The 16,451-nt window shown below is 40.2% G+C and overlaps 1 protein-coding gene across 1 annotated transcript in view; it reads left to right on the top strand.

Moving 5' to 3' along the window:
• SLC5A12 (solute carrier family 5 member 12) overlaps positions 1-16,451 on the top strand; it is a 346,093-nt gene that overhangs the window by 265,703 nt on the left and 63,939 nt on the right. Inside the window, exon 11 of the mRNA XM_069623503.1 lies at positions 9,633-9,700. Coding sequence (XP_069479604.1) covers positions 9,633-9,700 — 68 coding nt within the window. The remainder of the gene's footprint in view (positions 1-9,632; positions 9,701-16,451) is intronic.

Raw genomic sequence — 16,451 nt, 5'->3', positions numbered from 1 at the left:
ATGCATCAGAGCCTTTCATCTGCTGTCCATTTTTGCATTTCAGTGTTATTGCAAACTGTTTTGTAAATGCAGGAATAATAGTATTTTTCCTCATCTGTAATTCGACTGCATAAGGAACTAGTTGTGCACAATGATAAGCCCTTCTTTTGTCTTCAAATTCAGGCGCCGGCCCACCTAGGCGCGACCATATTTTTTGATTAAGGAAATCTAACACCATACACATTCTGTGCATGATGTCATTGCCCATGTAAAATTCATTTTGTGCTCCACTCACTATCCATACATTATGGTAAATTGCTTTCTGCCCAATGCTAATTTTAAGCATGCATCTGCCTGTAATTCGGTTTTCAAAGTTTGGACTGTCCAACCCAGAAACATATTGGTTTTTAATCCTAAATTTCGGGATTTCTTCCCTCTCCATAATTTTTTGCAACAATTTCTCATTAATGAAACTCCTTTCATGTTCAAGCGCTAAAGTGGCTTTTATTGTTTTAAGATAATCATTTATACCAGCGTGAACCCATGGTTGCTCATCTTCCATGTGTATCTCTGCCAGAGTGGTAATGTGTTTTTCTGAATCTGTTTTAGGAACAATATTCTGTTTGCATGTATTCTCTTTTAAATAGAAACGTAATGTGTGTTCGTCTATGGCAGTCTGCCAATCTTTCCTTGGGTCCAAGTATATTTGTACAGGTAGTTTTTCATTGTCGCTCTGATCTTTGTCTTGACACCTTAATATAACAGTGACACTAGGTATGCAGCTATTCTGTAGATATACCTCCACAGCATCCTTTGTTTTGGCAACGGTGTGACATTCTTTTATATTGCTGTTTTGTGATTTTAGTTTCTTAGGCCTCAATGGTTTTTTGGTTAAGGACCACAGCACTCCATTCACCCCATCTATGAGAGGAGACAATCTTTTCAGGCAATCTGTCCCCATCAGAAATGGAATTTCACAAATAGATGTGATCAATACCTCTTGTTTCATTCTGTGCTTTCCTATTTTTATGTCAACCTCAGTTACACCTATGATGGGCACCTCCTCCCCATTAAAGTTATGCACTGGGCCTTGATTTGCCTTCACTGTGATCTGACTCTGTGGAGGCCTCCCTTCATTGATACTCTTTACCAGCTCCTTGGACATAATTGTGGCCTGTGCGCCAGTGTCAATCATAGCAAAGGTGTGGCATTTTTCTTCTACAGTGATGGGTGCATAATATCTGTCCTCAACTTCCTCTAATACACATAAGAAATGTGAATTCTTACTGATTTCAGGGCTCACCTTTCTCAGGCCTTTTTCACTTTTGGCTAAGCACATTGGTAAATGAAAAGACATTTTTCCCTCCTTTTTACCCATTTCTGTGCGAGATATTTTATTCATTTCTCCATGTTCAGAGGTTTTTTGGAGTGTGGCCACCGTTCGCCCATCCATCTGGGTAACATCAGAGACCACATTACAACCTTCCAACTGAACATGTGTCACAACATCATTCAGCAATTTGTCATTTTTTAATTCTGTGCATTTGTGATCATTTAGTGTAATACCAGCCCTTTCAGCCTCTTCAAAAATATGTGGCTCAAAGAATTTTTCAGGTGATTGACTTGTACCCTCCTTGTGAGTATTTCCTTTTTCTGTCTGTGTTTGGTAATTGTTTTGCTTGCCCAGGGAAGGAGCTATGGCATCCCCATTTACTCCCTGTTCACTGGTATTCCCCATGCATGAGTCATTTTTCTTAAATCTGTCCCTTTGTTCTTTTGGAATTCCTAATGTTTCTTTTTCATTTGTGCAAATCTTTACTGTTTTATTTAGCTCTAAGTTAAACCGTACCTCTTTTTTAGAAGTATTTGCACTTTCTGTCACAATTTCATTTACTGGTACTTTCATTTTTAATCCATTAGTCATCTCAGAGTCGTTATGCAAAGTTATATCAGAGCAATCTGTCATTTTGGCACTGCAGTTATCATGAGTACTTAGTCACTTTTCGGAAGCCCCCCGGTCATTGCTATGGCCATCAGCCCCCTCTTTGGAAGGTTGTTTTTGCGCTGTATAGAGCTTTCCTATTTGCTCAGCTAACATTTTCACTTGGGCCTCAAGGCATTGGAACCTTTCCACCTCTCTAGGATCCTCTTTCTGTGGCCTAGGTCGATATTGGTTGTTTTCCCCCTGATTGGATCTATTCTGATACCTCTCAGGTGATTGATACCGGTTGGGATGGTTTCTGAATTCTTGATTCATTTGTGGAGGGGAGCGGTTTGCACCCATCCTTTGATTATAGTCCCCTGGTGGGGAATCATTGTACTGGCGTGGACTGTAGTTCACGTTTTGCCTCATGTCCTGTCTCTCAGATTGTGGATACTGGCCCCTATATTGATTTCCATTATCAGTAAATCGATCCACATATCGGGGCCTATCCTGATTACCATATATCATGGTGCTGGGATCAAATCTGCTCTGTGTCCCCAATGACTGGTAGGGACCATCATTTCTTTGATCTTGATTTTGTCTCTGGTTATTGTTCATACCTGCCATATCAGACCGGTATCTTACCCGGGGTCTATCTCCTAAATATCTAGGGCTGATGTAGCTCTCTCTATTACTAGGATCATGTGATTGGAACATTGGTACAGGCAATGGCGATCTTTGTTGATTACCCCTTTGTTCAGGTGTCACATTATTTTTACCTTGGCTTTGAGCAGACTCAAGGGACATTTTGGCTGACCTGATTTCCATTACTGTGGCTGAGGGTTCTTTAGATTTAGGCCTAGTATCTTTCATTTTATCACTTTCTCTACCCTGACAATAGAGTACCTCATATAGCTTGGTGCTTTGATGTACAATCCATTCAAGGGACTTGTCACGGTCAAATTCACGGACCAATTGGGATATGATGTCTTTCTGTAGCCCATAGAAGTATGCGGTTTTAAACTCATTGGAATTTGAGTCAAAAGATACATCAAAGCGAGAGAATGCTCTTTTTAAGTCTTGTAAAAATTGGCGAGGTGATGTATTAGGTCCAGCAGTAATAGTGTACGCAACTTTCTTTGCCTCTTGCAATGACTGAAAAGGAGAAAAATGACGCCTAATTTCTTTTTCAAACTCCAGCCATGTCATATTCTGCTGTTCATTTAATCCCCTTATGATGCTGGCCGTCGGGGCATCTAAAGTTAAATGAAAATATTGTCTGTACTGTTCCTTAGGTATCTGGAGCGCTTTAAAAATGTCATGCACCGCTTCTAAGTGATCCTCAATGCAGCATTCACCTCCCTTTTTAAATGGTTTGATCAGGGCTTTAATGGATTTCATTATTTTTATGGGGCTACTTGTTGCAATGCATGGAATTGCACTATTTTGTGATTCAATCCTGTTTTCAGGTGTATGAGATTGGTGGCTGCCCCCAATGGGAGTATCAAATCCCCCAAGGGCGCTGCAACCAAGTTCAGTCACCGGCCCAGTCACTGGGGCACTAGCTCTTTGGGCAGAGCTAGAATTCACCTCCACTCCATTGAATGTGGTACCCTGCCGCCTCTCCTGTGACCTGGGAATGCACATTTGCTGTTCTAAGTCCTTACACTTTTTAAGGAGTCTGTTGGCTTCATCATGCAAATAATTATTTTCATCACTCATTTTATTAATTGCCTCCTGCATGTCACACATTTGAATTTGGCATTCATTGAACTCTTTATTTCTTTTGTCTCTTTCTTGAATCATTTTAATCATTTCTTGTTCTACACTCTGGAGATCACCTTCTTTTTCACAATGTTCTTTTTGTAAAATCTGCATTTCTGAAACAACCTCATCTTTATCCTGCCTAATGTGATCCACTAAGGCTTTTAAGTGTGTCAATTCTTGCTCACTATCTTCAAATTGTTTCTTGCTTTTGGATAACTGAGTATCAAAGTCTCTGCATTTTAATTGCATGTCTTTTTGGCATACATCCAATTCTGCTCTCAACATTTCCTGATTTTTACTTGCCCCATCTATTTCAGTCTTTAACCTGTTAATTAGCTGAGTATCATTCTCTTGCATTCGCAGTGACTTGTTTAAAATAAACCATATTTTGCCGCATAGACGTATTAAACAGTCTTTCTCTGCACTTTTATCGGCTGCATTCAATAATCTCGTAAGGCAGACCTGAATTATGCTGCCTTCTGCAAAAATATTGTCTAGTTTTTCTTTCTGCACCTCACCCTGAATGCGGTTACTCCATTCTAAGGTACTGTTCGAAGACCAATTCCCATGTGCAAATAACTTTGCCTCTAAATATTGCACTAGATCTGAGAATGTGGTTTCCCTTTGTGACATTCTGAAATTCGTTTTTAGTGGCACACTGCTATTATAAAATGGGTTCCCTTTAATGTGCAAATGGCAGTGTGAGACACGCTTGCCACGCCCAGTAGGTACTCTATGATCACTTTCCCGGCCTGCAACGCACCATAAATATGTAGGGTATTTTGTGGAGATTTGGGGCCTGACGGTATTTTATTACCGCCGAGAAATAACTTAGCAATAATCACTCTTTGTATTCAGATTTGGCCATGTGCAACAATAATACAATGGACATGCATTATTTCAGCACCCAGACCTGCATATTTGGTATACGTGGTTGGTGGTATTTTGGTGAGCATAATTCCCTTGTTTTATTTGTGGCCCCAATGTCCAGAATCCCTTATCTTCGCTTAGATTTTTCGTGTGATCACTAGAGAGACCTCAGACCTGCATTCTAGGGAAACCACAATTTCCAGGGATAGTGTTGGTGCGCCACCATGGGCAAACTCACTGACTTATTTACGACAGAGAGCTATATGTGGTAGTCTTGTGGTAATTTCCACTACCTTATATACGGTAGGGAGCTATGTTCAGAGAGTCTCTCTTCCCGTTGGCTCATGTACCTCCAACAAGTTATACTACAGTCATTCACAATTATTCATACTGATTCTGACATACACACATCTGTCTTAAAATGACCATTGCACTGTTTAAAAATCTCCCCACATCATTGGCATTGTAATGGTAAATAGAAAATAAACCACCCGTCTGTTTTCAAATATTTTCTGTATTATAAAATTTACATTTAGGCATGATCTCATTTTTTACAGCAATAAAAGGGAACAATCAAAGCATTTTCAATGACACACTGCAATTATAGTGGCGGAGAACAGAACTTAAATTGCAACATTAGCACTTGATAAAGACACGCACGGGACTTTCATTTTTCTAAACTGACTGCATACTTTCGTGCACACACACAGCTCCCCCAGTTAGGTAATTACCTTATCTGTTCAGATTCTTCTCTCTGTGAATGTGGCTCTCTTGGCGTAACTCCAATAAAAAGGAACGCTTGCCTTCTCAAGCCGGGGTCATTGCCTGGAATTCTCAGCTTTTTCAGATAGGACTGCCTCTGCCAGTGGAAAGGTAATTCTTTCAGCTTTCCCCAGTCTCGACTGCAGCAGGACACCCCCACAGCCAGGTCTTCTCCCCAGTAGTGCAGAAAGATGTCTGCCTGTCTTTTTCCCTGCTACTGCCCACTAAAACTTTCCTCTCAGCCCTCTTTATGACGTGTTCCAATGAAATCCATCATCTCTCATCCTCCTACTTTTCAACAATAGCTTCGCTTATACATTTGCAATTGTTGCAAATCTGACTTCCTCCTTCCTGCCGTTACTGTGCACAACAACACGGATAATCAGGCAGAGAAGAGAAAAATCTGCACACTCATTTAAATGGTTTTCAAAGTATGCCTAATTCTGCAGTAGAGAACACATTTTATTAGTGGGTTATATTAAAATAAGGTTTTATTAGTCAGGTTAATTGTTAATATGTTAGCTGTTAATTTTCAAATGTGTCTCTAGCAATATAGGCATTTCAGGTGAAAAATAGTGTGCATTTTTAAATGAACACGTGTGCTTTTAACTGTAAAATAGCTTTGCATCTTATATATTAAAATCGTTTTTTGACTGAATAGCCTGTCTTTCCTTGTTAATCTGCTAACCCATATAGCAATGCACCGCACCCTTGTGGTGGTGCTGCAAAAAAAAAAAAATGCTACTTGTGCAGTAGTGCTGTAATGCTACTTGTGCAGTAGTGCTGTAATGCTACTTGTGCTGTAACATGCCAAATATCCTTACAGTGTCCATCATTTTTTAGCATATTGCACTATTATTATTATTATTATTATTTTTTTTTTAATTGAAAGTTTTAGTTTATCAACAAACTTTTACACTCAAAATTCATCTTTCAGATTCGTATAAAAAGAAAGAAAGCAAAACTAACATATAAAATATGCAAAAAAAAAAAAAAGAAACCCCCCATCCTAGCTGTTTTCAATAAGTAACACAAGTCCAGCGTTCAGATTTCGGAATGAGGAATTCCTTTTAGTTCCCTCGGTCCACTGTTAATTAGGTTTCCAGGCTCAATGTTCAATGAGTCCCAAAAGCGTATTATCATAATTATGAGTTTCTTGTCCTTTCCGCTGAGAATGGATGTCCATCGTACTGCTGGATCTAACAAGGAGATATGAAGAATTCACTTCTCACTGAATAGGTTCCTTTGCGGTTGCAGAGCCAAGCAGTCCATGATAAGATCGTGTACAGTCTCAATTTGCATGGGGTCTTTGCAGAATCGACACGCTGTTAGTTCCTCTGGAATTTGTTTAATTGTGGCTAAGCGTTGTCGCGTTCGGAGAACGTTAAGAAGTAGCCTAAGGAATTTGTCTCTAATCTTACAGTCTGGAAAGTGTTGGAGATAGTGTGGCATTTGGTGTATTGTTCTGACATCGATGTTATGTGTCAGTGACAATTTATACTTGGAAGTGGTCTCAATTGTTCTTAACCAGTCGTTTCTTTGGAGCTTCATTTTCGCTTGTTGAGGGAGATTTATAAGCGTCTCCAGTTGGATCTGTTCAATATCTAGTAAGTTAATGCAATGCATTTTCCAGAGATAGAGGGCAGTAGCTTTAGTTGCTTTGGGATGTTTACAGAGTATGTCTATTGCTGGGATCTAATCTTTTACATGAAGCTTCCTATATAGCATCAAGGTTTTCCAGTTTTTCATTGCTTCCAATGACTGGAGACCTAGCTCATGTCGAATACGTGGGGCCAGAAAAGCTGGAGGAAGCGCTAACATTTTTATCCATATTAGCCCTTCTAGCATGATCCAGATCTCTTTGGTTGCATTTAGCATAGTTTCAGCTCCATAAGTAAAAAATGCCATAATTTTCTGTGTGTAGAATGCCACAACAGGTAACAGGGATAGGCCCCATATTTGCTGTGAATTAAGCTTTCTCTTTTAGCTTTCCAATCCATACATTCTCCTTTTCAGATTGATTTATTGGCATGCCTAGATATTTGATGGATGTTATTGTTTCCAATTTAGAACCGTCAAGGAAGCGTAACAGTGCTTTTTTCATTCTTTTCTATGTGAGGCTCATGATTTTGTTTATTTTAATGTTTATTTTTAAGTCATTGTTTTTGATATAGATCAGATGGCCGATTGATCTCTGCAATCCAGTTTTTGTTTGGCCCTGGCACACCAGGTCATCAGTATATAGAATATGTGCGACTCTTGTTTGATTAAGAATAGGTGGATTCCCTGGCATCCTTGGCTTGATGTTTGCACTATTATAGATGGAAAAAAACATATGACATTCAGGATTTTTCCAACTCCAAAAAGGACAGTTCGGCACACCCTTTCTGAACAAGATTATATGCAACACCAGACATGTTATGGCCTCATTAGTAATCATAAAGTTGGACAAGTATGGGACAATGGACAGCAGGCACAGGACCCTCATCTGGGTACTCAAGTCAATTGACCCTATTGAAAAACAACAACACTGTATTCATGTCCTATCCTAACTGACATGACATATTCTGAGATCAGAATCTCTTCTTTGATTCATTATAGGTTCTGGGTCTGGCTGCTTCTGCACAGGTTCACAAGGCCCTAGGTAACATTGGGTTCCCACATTCATGACGGGGGTTAAACCCAAACCTCTCATGAGACTAATGGCAGTCCCCTCTTTTCTATATCCCATCACTACCAGACTTTTTATTTTAACAAAAGCAAAATATTGGATGCAGTGGCAGCACCCAATAGTATTATCCAAAGAAAGCAATAAGGAAGATATCTTCTGAAGTCTCCTAAGGTGCCACCAGGGTGTTAGCAACGTTTATTGTATAAAGGTCCACTGACCTTTTCAGATGTTTCAGATGTGTCTGCTTATTATTTTCCCACAATATTCTCTATACCAATTCAGGTTGGATTTAGCCCCTATGGTGAGCTTTCTCGTTCAAGCTCCCTAGCAACCACCAGAACAATGTACTTTAAATGGCCTCTACAGCCTTCATCTGGTTACATAAAGGGTACAATGACTTCTTCATGGAAGTAATGTAGAGAGGTGTGTATTTTGCTGAAAGGCATGTAAATTAAGATTTAAGGCAGACATTGGGCTTACTATATTTTGGATCAGATGTTGTTAGAAACATTGTGTATTTAGGATGCAGTATGAGTGAGTGTGTTAACAATGCCGTGAAATGGAGGCCACGTGGTCGAAGCTGGTGAGTAATGAGTGTTAGATGTTTCTTATGAATTCTCCACTGGCTCCCGGGTGCTGCACAGATTAAATTCAAATCCCTCTGCATCATCCACAAGTCGGTCTGGACCCGGGGACCACACTATCTTCAACTTTATCTGGCTAAATACTCCCCCTCTAGACCACATTGCTCCTCTGGCTCTAACTCTCTGTGTATAATGCATTTTGCTAAACAGAGGGCAGGTGGTTGTTCGCTTTCCTCAGCTGGCTCCCTCCTATGGAACAGCCTCCCCCGCCCTCTGTGCCTTGAGCAGAATCTTTTTAAATTCCAGAAGCTCTTTAAGACTCTCCTCTTTACCTCCTCCTTCCCTTCTTCTATCCCCTGCTGATCCAACAGCTGCTGTGATTTGTTTCCTGGGACCTTATGCATCCTCTGGGCCCTGACCTCCAGCACCCAATCAGCCCAGCTCCTGTCTATCTGCACTTGCACTTACACCCTCTGCCGTGGTGGCTCACACTTACACCCCTTGCGGCTCCAGGCCGTGTAGCACTCAACATTATTAGCACTTCATCTATGGTTCACCCATGAGCACAGAATCCACAGCACTGACCCACTGCCTTCTTCCTTGTTGCACGTGCACGTTCTGAATACTCACACAGCATAGTAGGTTTGTCCTGTTTTCCTCTTCCCCGCACTGCTCTTATATATTGTGTTTTTAATGTATTTAAATGTATTTCCCGCTCCTGCTCCCTCCTTTGCCGTGTGGGTGCTTTGGAACAGTATTGTCTTATTGTATAAGCACCTAACAAGCAAACAATAACTACATAAATAAATAACTTAAGACTGTGACTAATTTAACATGTGTCCACTCTTCGATTTCAAATAAGGAGGGGATTACAGATAGAGGTTAGTGGATGTAGGGTAAATATTCTAACACCCTAAGCAATCAAGGATGAAGGTAATTATTTCTGATGACAATTGGGTTAGCCAGAACGTATGTTCCAAGGACACTAGCTATTGTTTTTGACTATGGAAGTTCAATGAAAATAAATACGCGCATAAGAGCGCTCTCATAAAAAAATATGTATATATATCCTCAGGTGTGCTGTTTGGAGTACTCTGCACAACCATGGCTGTTGTAGCATCTTTCATGGGTGGCGTTGTCCAGGTATGTTTACACGTCTAACTTATATGTATTCATATGTTTCTCATGAAAAATAGAAAATATTGTGATTCAATTACATTTGTCTCAGAATAAAATTCAACATTGATTGAATTTGTGGTCTCTTGTTCAGTTGTCTAAATGTAATTAGTACATTAAGAAAGGTGATAGAGAAACCATATCCTGGACAAGTAAAATAAGTCAACATTTATTGTAAAATGTATATTTTGAGAAATTATTATTTATTTGTATGCATGTATGTGAACAACCACTGTGCTCTCCATCCATTGATTATGTTGACCTGCAGTCTAATTTTATAAACAATACCTGCCTACCTTCTCGCCTTGCTTTACATGGGGTTCCAATAGGGTCTGAACATACCGTCCATACTTCTGCAATGCAAAGCACAACGCTTTGCAAGATTCATACAAAACAGAAGAACGAACATCCATTTTTGAAATACTCAAAAGACTCTTTTACTTGGGATGAAAGGATGTATGCATGAGTTTGTCGATCTCATGAAAATCAAAATCCAGCCACATTTTTGGAATGGACATGTAAAGACCCCGAGATGAAAGGTATTGCAATGTAAATGCTGTACATCCAATCATACTTCATTCAGATGATAATCCATATCCACTAAAGCAGTGTAATGGCTCATAATTACAATAACAATACAACATTAAAAGCATAGGTTTACGACTGACCAAAGAATACTTGTGGATATGCAGAGATCAATTTCATATATGCTTCACACTTGTGCCATGCAAACTGAAAATACTTTGCAAATGATAAAACCACATCTTAACAAGTTGATTAATTAAAAAGGGATACAGCCGCCATGAAACCTAATGTTTGTTCCATCCTTATAAAAGGTAACAACACCTTAGCTATTTTCTTACTATTTAAGGGACACACAGCTGCATACAAAAATGCATAATTGTTTCAGAAATTAGAGCACACAAAGGGAAAGTGTCCACAGATGAAGTGTTACAAGTGGCACTCTCTCCACCTGAGGTAAGGTTCATAACACCATGCGATAAAAATGTTTAAAAAAGCTGTTAAATGGAAATACCTCCAAGCAAAGGGCCTGGCATCGAATGAGCCAGAACCCAATTATGGATAGAGTGCCCTCAATGTATGACTATATTGCCTCTTCACAAACACTTGATACCAGATCTTGAAGACTTGCTTTAAAAAAATAAGACAATTTCTACTGGGCACCCTCAGGCCCATTTAACCGGTACATTCTCAAAGGGCTCCTTGAAGGAGATTAGATGAATTGTTAATTATGAGGCAGCACCAGGAAACAGTACATTTCTCCAAGCCACATACTGAATCGGTAACATCCCCATATCCAGAAAAAGTGGTATTGAATTGGAACTCTTTGGGAGGTGCTACACATTCATTAAAACAACTCGTCTCCCCCATTCTGTGCTATTGATAGACACATGGCGCAATAGTTCCACCCCATACATTACAGTAGCACAGGCTTGTGATCTGTGCACCTCCAATGCCTTAGTGCATACGTTATTGCCGTATGGCCACATATAAGCGTGCATGCTTCCGAATGCTGCCTCATCACACACCCACAATGTTCCACTTTTATTCCTCCGTGATCCACTGGCGGTAATTCTGTTGCCTAAATACTTGAAGTGGTCATCTTGTCTAATTTCAGAACCTTTAAAATAAAATACGGTCTTTCACTTTCTAATTTTATGATGCATCATAGTCACAGAGATTGATTTCCAATTCTCACGGTTCAAAAAATGACTCTAAACACCTATACTAGCTCCTTAATCCGATAAGGGCATTGGAGATTGAAATAGCATGGCCAGCATATAACCCTACTCTTTGCAATAGTTTGGTGCGAAACTATCTAATTTGTCTATCATTAAGGCTACATTATTTATATACATTTGGAAGGAAAAAGGGGCCAAGAAACAACCCTTTCTGACTACTAGTCATCACTGAAAAAATGGCACTCTTGACCCCTTGACAGTATCTAACACTAGCAGGCATGTTTGCATTTAAAGACCTAATGTTCTGAATGAGATATTGTGGTTTATTTAGGAAACCAAGGACCATCCATAGTTTAGCTCTATTAACTCTGTCAAGGCCAGTCTTGAAATCCAAAAAACGAAATACAAATGGCCTCATCACGAAATGGGCGATATCCTGACTGGGATACCGCCCAACTGTATTTGCGTTTCCATCCACCTGTCTGGTGGTATCACCGTCGCATCACAGGTTGGGGCGGTAAACGTTATTTTCCATTCCCCATTTAGCCCATTGGTCGCAAAGGGGAATTTTTGGCGCAATTACTGCCGGCGGTATTACCGTGCACTAATTGCACCGATTATCAGCATTTTTTCGGCACATTTACCCTCAGCTTGGAGCTGTGGGTAAATGCTGCCAGACTCGAGATTGGGCAGACACTTAAATGTGGCGGTAAAACCGTTACTGCCGCATTTAAGGGCTACCGCCCATATTGTGATGAGGCCCAAAGACATATTTGTATGGATAAAATATTTCTGAAAGAGTTCGCAAGTTAAAAAAATAAAATTGTTCAATAGTTCCATTATTTTTTCGGAAAGCCTCCATGTAAATCTGAAATCATATTATTTTCATCAATTGAGCATTCTAGTCCTTTAATCAGGATGTCCTCATACATTTTAGCAATGAGGTCAATCGGGGTAATTGGTTGAAAGTTAGCAGAACAAATTTGGTCCACCTTTTAAAAAAATGCACAATCTCGACTGACACCCAACATTTTGTCACTTTGCCACATCTATCAATTGCATTCGAAACACCCTAAAAGGGGACCAAATCTGTGTTTCCTTTAGAAACGATCTATCAGGATTCAATTGAACCCAGGAGCCTTCCCAGCAATTTTTACCCATGATTTTTGGTACAGTGGAACTAACTCACACCTTGCCTTACGCATGCCACTAAACTCCACAGGATGATCTTTAATGAACCCCCAAATTACCACTGTAAAAGCATTTGAAGTGATCGTAGCATGTATCTGCAAAGATTGCTGTGGAAGTTTCACTCTGGTAATATGCTTGCCTCTGCCTAAAATGCTCCAACATTTTCTATTATCTTGTAGTATAGCAGCATTCCCAACGGTGGCCTATCTGTCATTGATAGCTAACTTTTTCTTAATCTAAGCCCCAAAATAACACGTGGGTTAAGCAGATTGGCTTTTAAGTGTCCTTGGCGGCCGTGCCATCACCATCATAACAGGCATTTCACATTCTATACCGAGCTCATAAAGTTGCCATTTTACAAGTGAGAAATAGGACCACAGCCCTAGAAATACCTTTACATGCAAGTCCAAGTCCTTTAATATGATTTTGGTTAAATAAAACATTCTCGAAAATTAGTAACACATTATGATAAATTAGTGGTAAGGTTTTATTGTAATGTTTTTAACATCCCAGAGTGAAAGCTTTTTCTGAAGCACACTATATATAAATAAATGAAAAATAGTGGTAATTTCCCCTTTGCCAATTATTAGCAATGATAACGTCATTGTTAAAAGTGGTGCTAGGGAAATTGATACAACCTGCTGGAGCATTCACAGCCAAGGTCAAAGGATCAGGATTGCTTTCAAGTCTGTTTACAACCGTAAGTTCTTTGGTAAACCACTAACTCACAAAATACATTAAAAGTAATCGATAAGAAATTATGAATTTGCCTTTGTATATGTTGGCTTTGCAGATATAGCTCCTATCAATCGATCATTATAAGCTTTTAGGCGTAGTTCCAAGATAAATGAGGCCAAACCAACAGCATCCGGGTGTCAGCACCTTGAAAAAGTGGAGGATAAATCCATAATGTTCCAGACTTCATCTTCCTCCATCAAAACCCCCTCTAACTTTGACCGGGGCTCATATTTCACAATGAAATCCCCAACAGACACAAGTCAAATCCCATTAGTAAAATATTTGTTCAAAATACAGAAGATAATTGAGGAATTATATTCTTAATTGTTTCAATTGGCTTTAGATCGATTTGACACTAAGATGGTCTCAGGCAAAGATGCCACAATATATTAACAAAATCCCATCCAGGCTAAAACCTAAGCACAATATGTCAGGGTTACAGATGTCCCCAACCGAGATTGTATAGTTAAGATCAATTTGGCACCACACAGTTAGTGTCCCACTAGGTCTACTGATCGCAGGTATGCAAAGATTTTGGAAACCAAGCATCAGTAAAGGGTGTAAGGCCCAGGTCTCCTGATGCTTTCGACAATGTTCTTCCAGTCCTGTTCGTCCAATTTTGAGTCAAAGCCTGTAACTTTTCAGGAGGCTAACATCAAAAGATCAGTGCCACCTATTGGCTCTCATGGGTTCTTCATCCAGTGGGGGAGTTTACATTTTGGAAATCAGAGGTCAGTCTGGACCAGTTGTATTCACAGTAAGATCAGGTTGACTTGCATCAGCAGTATGGACCTCTGGTTTAAATGTGAACAAACCCTGTATTTGAGACATATGGTTGCCAGAGTTCACAACATATTTTCTTAAAATTAAATTAGATCCAGTAGGGGGGAAACAATAAAAATCTATGCAATTGCCAAGGGGCCGTCCACCAATCTATAGTCAACTAATGTAACTTCAATGATGTACAGCTGTGCAACGGAGGGATATGGACATCTTGCCACAGAGATAGTATCCACCCTTATAGCAGCACAAAAACCCTTAACATGACAGATGCAACTTTGTTGATAAGACAGTGTGGAATTCTTAAAACCTCCTGCTCAACCTGTGAACTCTTGTCATATACAAATAATTCCTTTGCCTTTTCTTGAATATCACAGAAGAGTCAATCTGACTCATCTTCCTCTTTCGAACGAAAATATTGGGTTTGTGGAATGAATTCTGGGTGCTCGAATTAACAAAGGCTTGTTGAGTGCCATAACCTACATTCCTAGCAATAGTAGGCACTTCCAAGAAGTTACACTTATTTAAGCTAGATTCTGAAGGCATGGTTCTTATCCCTATTCTCAGTAGGGTCAGATGAAATCTCTTTGGATAATTGTTCTGGGCTTGTACGACATTTTGATAACCAGTGGTTAAACAAAAATAGTTGTTGTCAATGCATATTACTTTGATGAACTCAACCAGAGTTTTAGAGAGTCAATCAAGTCACAGGGTCATGCCACCACTGATGAAATGCAACTAGAATAATCAATGACATCTTCATCTCCCAGCCTGTTAGCCAACAGGGGATGTGATTGAGCAAATATAGTGTCTGCATAATGATTCCGAGAAGTGTGACTGGAGGCAGTCTTAGAAGTCTTACAAGTAAGAGATTGATAAGGTGATTTGTTGGTACCAACTGCTGAAAGTTCATCTGAGTCATGGCAACAACTCAGCAGTGTAAATCAATTTTCAATTGGCACTTCTGTTTTAATGATCAAATCATTTACTGACTGTGCTTTAAGAGCAGACTCTGCTGATCTAATTTGAGTAAAGTTACTATCAGACTATCACTTAGCCACCCCCTTCACTGTAGGGATTTCAAACGGTAAAGAAAATGCATAACTGCCCTCTTGGCAGCATGGTAGGGGGATCTTGTTTTTGGCAGGATGGTTTAACCCACTTAATAGGCGCTTCGTTTTATGGCCAGGATCAGTGCAGGCAGAATGATCTCATATACCAGTAGAAGGAACACAATTGGTAACATCTGCAGTAATGTTTATCCTTTCTGTACATTGCCCTACTGGAGGTATTGATCGGGCATGAGAAATGGGGATTGCCCTCCTTTTGGCCTAGTAAAGTCACCTTGGAGGGTTTCAATTTCTGTAATAATAGTATTTTCATCAGTTATTGTTGATCAAATGAACTCTCAATTGTTTAGGTTTGGTTAACAACCTTGGCAAGTGGGAACATTCCTTGTGCCCATGATCCAGGTAAAGACATTTTAAAATTAATATGGACCCATATGGGGCAAGAATCAGGTTACAAAAAAGGGGTACAAAGAGCAGGAACTCCAAGTCACTATGAGCCCCACCAAGGGAACCACTACTCTGTCAAGTGGGGATTAGGTTTTACAATCAATGCCAACCTAGACTCAGTCTACACCCAGAAGACTACACAATACAATGCAACATAAAAGGCAACAAAGAACAGGGTAATATAGGTCCCTTTTATGTTCTCTCCTCATGTCAACACATTGTGAAAAAGAACACCCTAAAACCTGCATGTACTCTGTAGACCCACCAGCTCTTCATCCTTAGTGCCATACCACATCTCACCACTGGCATGGGTTTGGGTATTTCACCCATCACCCCATCTGCTGTTTCCGCCCCTCACACAGGCCACAGCTACCTACACTCCATGGACCACAGGGAATGACAATGTATGGCAGGAACAAGGAAACTTGTGCGGCGTGCATGACTTGACCGGATACACCCGCTCTACATGCTCCATATGCCCCTCCACTCTCTGAATCTCCTTGAAACTTGTGACTTGAACTGAAGCTCTGAAAGATCCATACACTGCCTTGACACTACCAGTGGTCTAAGGAGAGGACTCTCTGTCATCCTCAGGGAGTCAAGCCACACCACTCAGAGCACTGAGCTGCCGCCTCTGACACAAGGCATTGACACAATGGGCCTCATTATAACTCAGGCGGTCCGGAAATAACGGTGGTGGTAAACCCGCCGCCACCGTTGTTTCTGGACCGCCTGATCCCGACTCCTGCAGGCGGGAGGTGATGTTCCCGCCAGGTCTGACCTGGTGGG

This window comes from Ambystoma mexicanum, chromosome 11, assembly GCF_040938575.1.
Source record: "Ambystoma mexicanum isolate Mex_15411 chromosome 11, UKY_AmexF1_1, whole genome shotgun sequence".
Lineage (NCBI taxonomy): Eukaryota > Metazoa > Chordata > Amphibia > Caudata > Ambystomatidae > Ambystoma > Ambystoma mexicanum.
This window is presented reverse-complemented; position numbering and strand designations above follow the sequence as displayed.